Below are 12091 nucleotides of genomic sequence, written 5' to 3' on the forward strand. Positions count from 1 at the left end.
TTCCACTAAGGCCCATGTAGGCCCATTAAGCCCCCGGGGGATTCCAGTAACCCCCCGGTACTTCGGTAAAATCCCGATTTCACCCGTAACACTTCTGATATCCAAATGTAGGCTTCCAATATATCAATCTTCATGTCTCAACGATTTAGAGACTCCTCGTCATGTCCGTAATCACATCCTTGACTCCGAACAACCTTCGGTACATCAAAACTCATAAACTCATAATATAACTGTCATCGAAACCTTAAGCATGCGGACCCTACGGGTTCGAGAACTATGTAGACATGACCGAGACATGTTTCCGGTTAATAACCAATAGCGGAACCTGGATGCTCATATTGGCTCCTACATATTCTACGAAGATCTTTATCGGTCAAACCGCATAACAACATACATTGTTCCCTTTGTCATCGGTATGTTGCTTGCCCGAGATTCGATCGTCGGTATCTCAATACCTAGTTCAATCTCGTTACCGGCAAGTCTCTTTACTCGTTACGTAATGCATCATCCCGTAACTAAATCATTAGCTACTTTGCTTGCAAGGCTTATAGTGATGTGTATTACCGGGAGGGCCCAGAGATACCTCTCCGATAATCGGAGTGACAAATCCTAATTTCGAAATACGCCAACTCGACATGTACCTTCGGAGACACCTGTAGAGCTCCTGTATAATCACGCAGTTACTTTGTGACGTTTGATAGCACACAAAGTGTTCCTCCGGTAAACGTGAGTTGCATAATTGAACATATAAACCTTGGTGTGCTACCCGCCATCCTGGGGCACTTTCGAGCGCTAACCTGTCCATGTCGTTCGATCTTTTTACTGTTGACCACTTTTGACTGCTGGCTTATGGCCAGCCGTTGGTCTGTTTTGCACATTCGCAGATGCTTCAGAAGTTCATGGCAGATGGGCCTTGTTAACTGCGGGTCCATGCAATGAGTCGAGGTGTGCTCCAAATTTACGTACACAAAGTGGGACATGCGAGGTGGGCCATTCAGTGCATGGTGAAAACCCTATAAACCAGTCCAGCCGCGCGTACCCCTGACTTTTCCTCCTCGCCCCTCGTCCCATGCTCTTCCCACCGCATCGCCTCCTCCCTTTCGCCTCCACTTTCAATCCCTATCCCCCCTACTCCCATGCTCTCCCCGCAGATCAGAGCCCCGCCGGTGAGGTCTTCACAGCCGAGGTCGAGGAGAAGGGAAGAACCACGATGGGAGGAAGGAGCAGCGAGGCCAGAGCGGTCACATCATGGTGGAGTGGACCTGCAGGGGAGAGGAAGGAGGCCGGCGAGAGTGGGAAGGATTGGTGCGGTTCCGTTTTCCTTTTCCCTTTTTTTGCTCCCCAATTTCGTCTGATTCTTGATTCCTATGCTCATGTTGCAGGTGGGTTCTCTACTGATGGTGTTGGAGATTGCAAGGATTGTTCAATCTGGTTTCAGGAGTGTGTGCTGCTCCTATAAGTTAACTCAGGTTGTCTCTCTTCTTCTTGTTGCTATCTTAGTTCATTCTTTTGTTCGTACAAGGGATCTTGAGATTTGCTTTTTCAATTTCTAATTGTTTGAGCCATAGGAGTCGGTGTACAATGTATATTTGGCTCCAATGATTCCTGGTTAGAAGTCGCATACATGTCTACGGTTGGGGAAATTACGAATTAGTGTGGTCATTCCATGCCTATTAATTAGATAGTTGGACTTCGTCAACACCGCTGACTATCTCGACTACGGCGTACTACAATCCCAACCCAGCCCACTGGTTATGCAGTAATATGCTTCAGTGAGTGCTGCTTTTAAGGATTTCGTTTACTAAATGTTACCTTCTTTGTATTACTTATTAGTAAACTTGATGGTTTGCCAAAATCCATGAGGAAAGATCACAAGACCTGTAGCCATTCTTATGTACGGGATATTTTTCTGAAGCAGGTTATCTTCCCCTCTTATGTTCTGTTTTTCATTGTGTCTACTACTTACTACTTACGAAGCCTTTTATCCCAAACAAGTTGGGGTAGGCTAGATATGAAACCCTTTCACGAGGACTTCCCAGGAGGTCACCCATCCTAGTACTACTCTCGCCCAAATGGGTTTCATACCCAAAAGACTGGCTAGTTTTTACGTTGGCTCGCCAAGCCTATCACAACCCTTAGATATGAAACCCTTTCATGAGGACTTCCTGGGAGGTCACCCATCCTAGTACTATTCTCGCTCAAATGGGTTTCATACCTATGGGACTGGCTAGTTTTTACGTTGGCTCGCCAAGCCTATCACAACCCTCCTCCTTTACCCGGGCTTGGGACCGGCTATGCCTAGAAGACATAGGCGGAGTTCTGTTTTTCATTGTGTCTGATTCTGAAATTTGTTTCTTGCAATATGATGATATGTTTGTTTACTTTTATTTTCAAGAAAAGTAAGCTCGTATACATCATAGGACTATTTGGTTCATACGGAGGTTTTTTCGCTTTATTGGATTCCCCAGAGGTCCATGAGAGTTTACTATGCATGTGTACCACTGTCTTATTTTGAATGTGTCTTGCTGGAGCAAGTAAGATGACGTTTTCACGCGGCTGTGTAACTGCGTCAGGTTGCTCATCTAAGTCCTCATGATGAATCCGACCCTAATCATCTAGCTAACTGTGCCGGTGTATTAGGATCTTCAGTGCTATTCAAAATTCATCACTAAAATGCAGGATATCTTAAGGCATACACATTTATTTTGGGATTATGCGGTTGACAATATATCTAACCATTCTCTATGATTGAAATCCACAATTCTTATGCTCATCAGATAGGTCTTCCAAAACAGGTATGTACAAGCACCTCTGGTATACCCTCGAGAAAGAAAGCGAATGATAAATGGAGGCCAAGGATGGTTGCCGTTTTTTGTATATCGTGATGGCTTCAACCCTGAAATATGCCCAGCTGGTCTGAAACAAGAACAGAAGGGAGCCTGAGAACACTCAGCTTGCGCCATGGATAGCCAAATATTTTTCAAAGTACTGCAGACCCCCTGTGTTTGCTAAACAAACTGGATAGGTTGTGTAGCTGAACAATTTGTTCCTTTCACTGCCATTATATGTGCGTAATTTCATATTCGATTTTGAAGTACATCCCTTCCATTCTACTTCAAGTTAGGTGTATGTCAGTAGGTATCAGGAGGATAGAATAACCAATATCCTTACTCTCATTTAATTCTGTGCACTATGGATGATCACAAATTATCATTGGTTCTGTACACCGAACAATGCTTTCACTATTGCAAGGTTCTGGTTCCTCTTAATTTTCTGCAAAGTTCTGGTTTAATGTAAAAAATAGTTTTTATATTGTTATTTCTTGATCTTCTGCAAGGCTCTGGTTCCTCTTAATTTTCTGGCACTATTGGTTTCGCTTGACAATTATTTTGGTGCTTTACATCTAAATTTAAATGTAGGCAGTCTGACTATTACAACAAGACAAAAAAGAGCCTGAGAACACTCAACTTGCACCGTGGGTTGCCAAATATTTTTCAGTATACTACAGACCCCCTGTGTTTGCTAAACAAATTGGATAATATGTGTACATGATCACAAATTATTATGGGTTATTGTACACCAAAATCATGATAGCTCCACACATAAATTTCGGCCAGACTTACTATGTTCCTTCAAGAGTAACCATTTGAAATTCTTGATGCATTTGAGACCGTGGCAACGAGACAAGCTGGGAGCGTAGCACTTAGCGTGACTTTGATTGCTATAGATAATATGTTAGGAGTTTCTCATATTTACTAGCCACTTGTCGGGGTTTTTAAATCTTTTGTTGTGCTATTGGGGAGCTGTGGTGTGTCAGACTGTTGTCATTCACATTGGACAAGCTTATTATTTATTTTCTTTGGGTCTAAAGTTCTATAAACTGATCGGATCGATGGGTGGTCAGATCATCTGGTACGGTGAGCAATGAACATCGGGACCTGATAAATTCTGGATAGTAGTAACCTTGCCACGACATGAGCCGCGATGCTACCAAATTCCTCTGAATCAAAGCACCACCTTGAACTCAATGAACCAGGCACAATACATCCCTGTGTTGCAGTCTCTGATGCAAGATGAACCATAGATTGTAGCCAAGGCATCAGCAATGTCTACTGTGTTTGCTTTTCTATGATACAATTTGACATTTGATTCAATGGTTTTACATCATGGTGCAGGCGTCCTTTACAAACCATTGCCATGCGTATCGACAGTTTGATATTTGCATTATTTGTCTGAACCGTTAAAAAGCTAGAAATATCTTTCAATTTCCATAAATGAAACCTTCCTTTTTATGTACTGGAGTTTTCTCTAGGTCATTGTACAAAATAGGCACCAATGCACTTATGGACAGTACACTCACACTGATGACTATATCTTCTTTAATATCTACTTGACGATTTTGAAGGTTCAATTAGATATGTTATGTGCACTTTTTTTTGTAGAATATTTAAATATATACCACAATGCAACTTCTATAATTTGAAGTTAATTGTATTTGCTTTGTTTTGGAAGCTCTAGGAAATAGACAGAGGTCTCAGCTGGCTGGGAAGATTTGATAAGAGCGCATGTAAAATAGATCATATCTTATGACTCTCAAGATATGTATCCAGAGGGAAAGTCAAGTTGTGGAATGCTGACTGAATATTCTACGTCCTCTATTTTATTTGCTAGGTGCATTACACATTACTTCCCTAGATGTTTTCAGGTTATTATTACCTTGATCCCCTTTGCTGGCAAGCATTCTCATCTTCTGGTCACTTGCATAAGATACAACATGTTAATGCTGTCTTAGTTTGGTTTGTTCTTCTGTTCTGCTGTGGGTGCAGTTTTTAAGGATTCTCTTGTAGGTGATGGAAGGTTAGCTACTCTAATCAGGGAAATACCTTCTCTCTGGATGATTGTTATTCCCGCTGTTAATCGGTTGTTGTTGTGGTTGAGGTTGTTATGCTCGGTGTTATCCCTACATGTGGTTTTCTTCACCGCCTAGGAAATCTGAATCACATCTCGATTATGCATACACACAACATGAGTTGCCATGAAAGATGTCTTTCCATCTAGCTCCTTTACTGGTTTGTATTAGGTGATGAAGATGCCATACCTTTATTTGATTGACACAGGTACGATTATTGTTTGCAATCTTAAGGTAAGAAGTAGGCTCATAATTAAAAACAGACAAGCTGTCTCTTCGGGTCCCATGATTCAGATTAATTTTTAAATGCTATCGGCGGACCTGATCCAGTTTATTAGTTTTCCCCTTTCCCATTCATCTTTGTTCTCTTCACCTGATTGATAGTGTTTGTTTGTCTACTTTCTGATGTTTTGCAGGTACTGATCGGTGTGGATTTGCCGCCTCACGATTTCCCTTACAACCACAACTTCAGTTGGCTTGGGTGTTCAGGTACCCGGATTACTCTGTTATTATTATTTTTTGCTTCAATTTGACACTTTCTTTTGTTGTCACTTGGATTTGGTTGAGGTGAGGGGTTGCACATGTTGCTATGAATGTTGGTTGGTGCCGTTTGGATCCATGGTTCTTGGTATAGAACTTTATTTATGTGTGGAAAGATGGATATGGTTCGAGATATACTTGTAGGGTTAACTGAATCATTCTCTACCTATTTCTAACCATAGGATACAATCAATACCGAGTTTGCCTTTTGTGACAGATAAGAAGAGTGGTCACACATATAACCAATTCTTTTATTTTTCCTGCTCCTTTGCAATATTTATTACATTCATGTATGTTGTACACTTGCTTTCTACACACAAATATTTTTTTGGTTTCTTTCCTGGCATAATTTGCTCGAGTCTCCTAGCACAATTCCAAGAACTTCATTTTCCCTGTGATTAGTATTATCAGTGATGTCTCTAAAGTTGCCCATACTTTAAATTTGTATTGTCACTGTTGTTTCTGAATTTGATCATACTTTAAATTACAATTACCAATCTGACCATACTTTCTGTTCACTGAATCTTCTCATGTTGCTTCCTTTTATTACCTGGTTTTGGGTTTCGCGTCATTGTGCATGTATTGAAGTTTATGAGCATATATATTGACATACCATGTATAAAAAAATGCATATAATAAACCAACACTTTGCTTCATAATATTTGTCCCAAATATTTGTCTTTCTTTATGCCATGCAAGCAATCAAATTAATTGATTGGAATTTATACATGCTTAAAAAATATGCATGCCTATTGGTAAAAAAGAAAAGCCAATTTTCAAATACTTTTTTTGCCTTCTTCCACGCAACAAACTCCATGGAGATTGACCTTTGCAATGCAATATTCTTGCTTTCGCCTTTATAGAAATCACATTTTTATTTTCCTTTATTATGTCAAATTATTTCCTTCACACAGCTACTTGTTTATTCTATAGAGAAATATTTTGTGCCAGTAAAAAATCCATTAAAATAAAATTATAATTCATCTCTGTACCAGTCTTGCACATCCACAAAAAAAAATACTTTTTGTTGACAGACATAATAATGTAGTTGTACTTTTTGAAGACGTAAAAGAACACTCTCCAGCAACGAAAAAACAGCCTGTAAAATAGACCGTGATGCATCCTGCTTAATATAATGCCTTCTAAAATTTGCACGGCCCATGACCAGCCCATAGAAATGTTTGCCTGGGCCTATATGCCTCTGGTGCCACATTATTAGAAGCAAACCGAAGCTCCCATTGCTCTCAGACGCTACAGATTTCTCATCCAGATCCGCCACCGCACCGTCTCCCCCATCCGCATCGACAGCGACCGTCCTGGCATCGGCCAGCTGCTGGTGCCATGGCCAAGAAGCCGCTGCCCAGTAGCAGCGATGGGTGTCGTCACGCCGTGCTGCGGACGTATGCACTCATGACGCGTCTGGCTCAAGGCCTCACCAACCAACATGCCACATCTTTGCATGTAGATAAGCGCTCCAATCGCCATATTTACAAGGTAAGCTCCAACTGATGCCTTAAATTTGTACAAGCTAGCCAAGATTTCGGTTAGGGAATCAATAATGAGGCAAATCAATTTATTTCATCTAATCAAATATAGATCTCGTAGACACTTCTACACAAATAAAGCATCAAATCTATTTATCAACCCAACTTTTTCATTCTTTCACTTATAGAAACCTAACTACTGTAGTGTCAATGCATTATAATCATCTGTCATGAACTTGTGGTTAGTTGCCGTGTCTACACAATATCCTGTACCATATCTGTAGTCATTGGACTTGCCAAGGTAGCGGTGTCTGACCTAGGGTCGTGACAACTGTTATGCTTGATTGCAAGATGGCAGTATCCCATGCGTTGCCGTGGCCACCTATATGGGAACAACCATCGGTCATTGCTCAGTCTCAAGATCGCCATGACACCTGAACTATTCTGCTGAATAATATCTTGCATAGTTTATATTATCCCATTTCTATCTACATATAGGAATACATATATGACAAGCACTAATCATTCGTTTCAAAAAGCAGTACATAGACAACCATCTTATGTCCAGTCTAATACACTTGCAATTTCATACTAATGGCCTGTGAAGTTATGTCCAATAATAATCAGTCTCACTATATTAAGACATATGCATCACTGTTAAACATCCCAACTGAAACCACAGGCAGATAAGTGAGCTTAATTATTCTACTACTTTTTTCCAGATGACAGCTGTTAAACAAGAGGAGGCAGACACAACCAGTGATATTAGTGGTGGCCAAATTACCCATGGGAATGCTCAAAAACATACTTATGATGACTATTGAATTAGGTTTCAAATCATAGACATTATTTTAACTTACCATGATCTCCTTATCTATTCATCACAGACGAACCACTGTGTCAGAAGCACAACAAGCCATTCGAGTATATTCATCGCCCTCGCAAAGCAAGTCAATCCGAAAGTTCAAAGGCAAGAAAATCCATCTAAAGCCTGGAAAGTACATTCTCTGTGGTAAGAGCTACATTACTCTTCTCATTAAAACAACTCTCACATCAACTGCTAAATGGTATAACTTTGTATAATTTAACATAGATAAGTCTGACATCCACCACTTAGATGAGTTTAGTCGCCACATTGTGTGGGGCAACACAGTTATGCCCTACAACCATAATGTTCATAGACTGTGAAAGATCATCCCAACACCACCACGCCTGATCGCTACTATGTGTGCCACATGACAGAAACATTTGCAACTGATAGCAAAAGAATGGTAATCATTTGCAATTGCTCTGTTCTGTTTCATACAATGACATGGTATAAAATGGTATACTAACTATACTTTACTGTTATTTTCAGTACTTTAGGGTTCCCTTTTCCCACACATGGATGCTGACCATGATGAAGTATCAATCACTAATGGAGACGGAACTACCGCTGTTACAGCCCACTTTATCAAGGATGTTGACAAAAGGGCCACCATCACTAGAGGCTGGAGCGACTTCTTCCGTTAGGCACACATGAACAATAGGCAAGCATATGCTTTCGCCTTCAAATGCACTTCCAAGGGACTGTGCCTCATCATCTACTCACTATAAGTAGCAAGAGCCCCGAGAGGGCACCATCTGAACCCATGGGCATATGCACCCACTTTTCATAAAATGCATTTTAAGCACGTTGTAAAATATCAAAAAAATCAAAAGAAAATATCACGCATACATGTTTGCAAATGTGTGTACGCGGCACAAAGTTTTATGAAAAGATGTCTTTTTGTTTTGCCTCCGTAAAAAGACAAATTTCAGTGCTTCTAAATAGTGTTTCACGACATAATTTTTTGTCTTTTTTGCACAGCCACAAAAAAAGTTATTTTTCCGTGAAACTTTATGCACGCACATAGAACATGGAGACGTACCCGTGCAATTTTTTTCCAAATATTTTTAGAATTTAGAAATGTGTTTTTCAAAGTGGGTTCATATATACCCGGGTTCATCCATGCACTTCTCCAAGAGCCCCTTGTTATATAACATAGCATTAGTATAGATGCCTACCAAGACTTCTATGCTTATCATCCTTTTGGATCTTATGTAATCCCCTGAGACCATCCTCTGCATCGGTTATTTGCTGCTTAGACTGCTGTGTGGTATGTTTTTGAAATAGCCACCATTTGTATATCATCATCGTACTTATTTCCATATGTTTCATTTTGTGTTTACATATTTTAATGCACACTCTTTCAATACTTGGCTTGCATTCGGCCTTTGCGCCATCGGCGCAACGGGTCATCTAGTCTCAGTCATAGGAACATGTATAAGTCATGAAGAAAGCAATAGCAACATACTAAACGATCAAGTGCTAAGCTAACGGAATGGGTCAAGTTAATCACATCATTCTCTAATGATGTGATCTCGTTAATCAAATGACAAATCATTTCTATGGCTAGGAAACTTAACCATCTTTGATTTAACGAGCTAGTCAAGTAGAGGCTTACTAGTGACACTCTGTTTGACTATGTATTCACACATGTATCAAGTAAAATATTCAAAAAAACACATGTATCAAGTTTCCGGTTAATACAATTCTAGCATGAATAATAAGCATTTATCATGAAATAAGGAAATAAACAATAAGCTTATTATTGCCTCTAGGGAATATTTTCTTCAGTATCCCACTTGCACTAGAGTCAATAATCTAGTTCACATCATCATGTGATTTAACACCAATATTCATATCTGTATATGATTAATACCCATAGTTCACATCGCCATGTGATCAACACCCAAAGGGTACTAAGGTATGGTCATGTTTTGCTCGTGAGAGAAGTTTAGTCAACGGGTCTGTCATATTCAGAGTCGTATGTATTTTGCAAATATTCTATGTCTACAATGCTTTTCACTGAGCTATTCTAGATAATTGCTCACGCTTCCAATATGTATCCAGATTGAGATTTAGGGTCATTGGGATCGGTGTAAAAGCTTGCACCGATGTAACTCTTTACAACGGGCTCTTTTATCACCTCCGTAATCGAGAAATATTTCCTTAGTCCTCACTAAGGATATTCTTGACCGCTGTCTAGTGATCTACTCTTAGATCAAAATTGTACTCCCTTTGCCAAACTCGGAGCAAGGTATACAATAGATCTGGTACACAGCATAGCATACTTTATAGAACCTATGACTGAGGCATAGGGAATGACTTTTCATTCTCTTTCTATTTTCTGCCATGGTCGAGTTTTGAGTCTTACTCAACTTCACACCTTGCAACACAGGCAAGAACTCCTTCTTTGACTGTTCCTTTTTGAACTACTTCAAAATCTTATCAAGGTATGTACTCATTGAAAAAACTTTATCAAGCGTCTTGATCTATCTCTATAGATCTTGATGCTCAATGTGTAAGCAGCTTCACCAAGGTCTTTCTTTGAAAAACTCTTATTCAAGTATACTTTTATGCTATCCAGAATTTCTATGTCATTTCCAATTAACAATATGTCATCTACATATAGTTTTTAGAAATGTTATAGAGCTCCCACTCACTTTCTTGTAAATACAGGCTTCTTCAAAAGTCTGTATAAAATCATATGCTTTGATCAACTCATCAAAGCGTATATTCCAACTCCGAGATGCTTGCACCAGTCCATAGATGGATCGGTGGAGCTTGCATATATTGTTAGCATCTTTAGGATTGACAAAACCTTCTGGTTGCATCATATACAACTCTTCTTTAATAAATCCATTAAGGAATGTAGTTTTGACATCCATTTGCTAGATTTCATAAAATGTGGCAATTGCTAACATGATTCAGACAGACTTAAGCATCGCTACGGGTGAGAAGATCTCATCATAGCAACCTCTTGAACTTTTCGAAAACCTTTCGAAACAAGTCGAGCTTTGTAGATAGTAACACTACTATCAGCGTCTATCTTCCTCTTGAAGATTCATTTATTTTCTATGGCTTGACGATCATCGGGAAAGTCCACCAAAGTCCACACTTTGTTCTTATACATGTATCCCATCTCAGATTTGATGGCCTTCAAGCCATTTCGCGGAATCTGGGCTCATCATCGCTTCCTCATAGTTCATAGGTTCATCATGGTCTAGTAACATGACTTCCAGAATAGGATTACCATACCACTCTGGTGCGTACCTTACTCTGGAAGACCTACGAGGTTCTGTAGTAACTTGATCTGAAGTTTCATGATCATCATCCTTAGCTTCCTCACTAATTGGTGTAGGAATCACTGGAACTGATTTCTGTGATGAACTACTTTCCAATTCAGGAGAAGGTACAAATTACCTTATCAAGCTCTAGTTCCTCCCACTCACTTCTTTCGTGAGAAACTCCTTCTCTAGAAAGGATCCATCTTAACAACGAATAACTTGCCTTCGGATCTATGATAGAAGGTGTACCCAACAGTTTCCTATGGGTATTCTATCAAGACACTTCTCCGATTTGTGTTTGAGCTTATCAGTTTGAAACTTTTTCACATAAGCATCGCAACTCCAAACTTTAAGAAACGACAACTTAGGTTTATTGCTAAACCATAGTTCATACGGTGTCGTGTCAATGGATTTAGATGGTGCCCTATTTTAACGTGAATGTAGCTATCTCTAATGCATAACCCCAAAACGATATCGGTAAATTGGTAAGAGACATCATTGATCGCACCATATCAAATAAAGTATGGTTATGACATTCGGACACACCGTTACGCTGTGGTGTTCGAGGTGGCATGAGTTTGTGAAACTATTCCACATTATTTTAACTGAAGGCCAAACTCATAACTCAAATATTCATCTCCACGATCAGATCATAGACACTTTATTTTCTGTTACGATGATTTTCCACTTCACTCTGAAATTCTTTGAACCTTTCAACTGTTTTAGACTTATGTTTCATCAAGTAGATATACCCATATCTGCTCAAATCATCTGTGAAGGTCAGAAAATTACGATACCTGCCACGAGCCTTAATACTCATTGGTCTGCATACATCAGTATGTATTATTTCCAACAAGTCAGTAGCTCATTCATTCACTACTAGGAAAATGCTTATTGATAGAAGTTTACCAGTAGCGCGTTTTTGTGACCCCACGCTACTAGTACTTACCAGTAGCGCTGTGTAGAAAACACACTACTACTAACATATAACAGCAGCGTTTGTTTG

General features: G+C 39.7%; 1 protein-coding gene across 11 annotated transcripts; it reads left to right on the top strand.

Moving 5' to 3' along the window:
• Positions 1–1020: 1020 nt before the first annotated feature.
• LOC123092048 (uncharacterized) lies at positions 1021–8707 on the top strand. Of its 11 annotated transcripts, none has more exons than XR_006444137.1 (8): positions 1021–1305; positions 1383–1469; positions 5326–5398; positions 6720–6943; positions 7656–7722; positions 7821–7945; positions 8027–8204; positions 8291–8707. XR_006444137.1 is itself a non-coding variant. In XM_044513716.1 (7 exons), exons 1-6 carry the CDS (start codon positions 1249–1251, stop codon positions 7919–7921), a joined length of 609 nt encoding a protein of 202 aa, XP_044369651.1. In that variant the 5' UTR covers positions 1021–1248; the 3' UTR covers positions 7922–7945; positions 8291–8707. The 11 variants fall into 11 exon arrangements, 2 of the variants coding, with proteins under 2 accessions (XP_044369651.1, XP_044369650.1); XR_006444138.1 differs by having other exon boundaries at positions 8176–8204; XR_006444136.1 differs by having other exon boundaries at positions 7821–8204.
• The last annotated feature ends 3384 nt before the right edge of the window (positions 8708–12091 follow it).

The sequence above is a fragment of the Triticum aestivum genome, chromosome 4B (genome assembly GCF_018294505.1).
Source record: "Triticum aestivum cultivar Chinese Spring chromosome 4B, IWGSC CS RefSeq v2.1, whole genome shotgun sequence".
NCBI lineage: Eukaryota > Viridiplantae > Streptophyta > Magnoliopsida > Poales > Poaceae > Triticum > Triticum aestivum.

Excerpts from the sequence above, each read along its gene's own strand:
- LOC123092048 (XM_044513715.1), top strand. The coding sequence starts at position 1,249 with ATGGTGGAGTGGACCTGCAGGGGAGAGGAAGGAGGCCGGCGAGAGTGG. Across the intron at positions 1,306-1,382 it reads GGCGAGAGTGGGAAGGATTG|GTGGGTTCTCTACTGATGGT; the intron begins GTGCGGTTCCGT and ends CTCATGTTGCAG. Across the intron at positions 5,399-6,719 it reads CAGTTGGCTTGGGTGTTCAG|ATCCGCCACCGCACCGTCTC; the intron begins GTACCCGGATTA and ends TTTCTCATCCAG.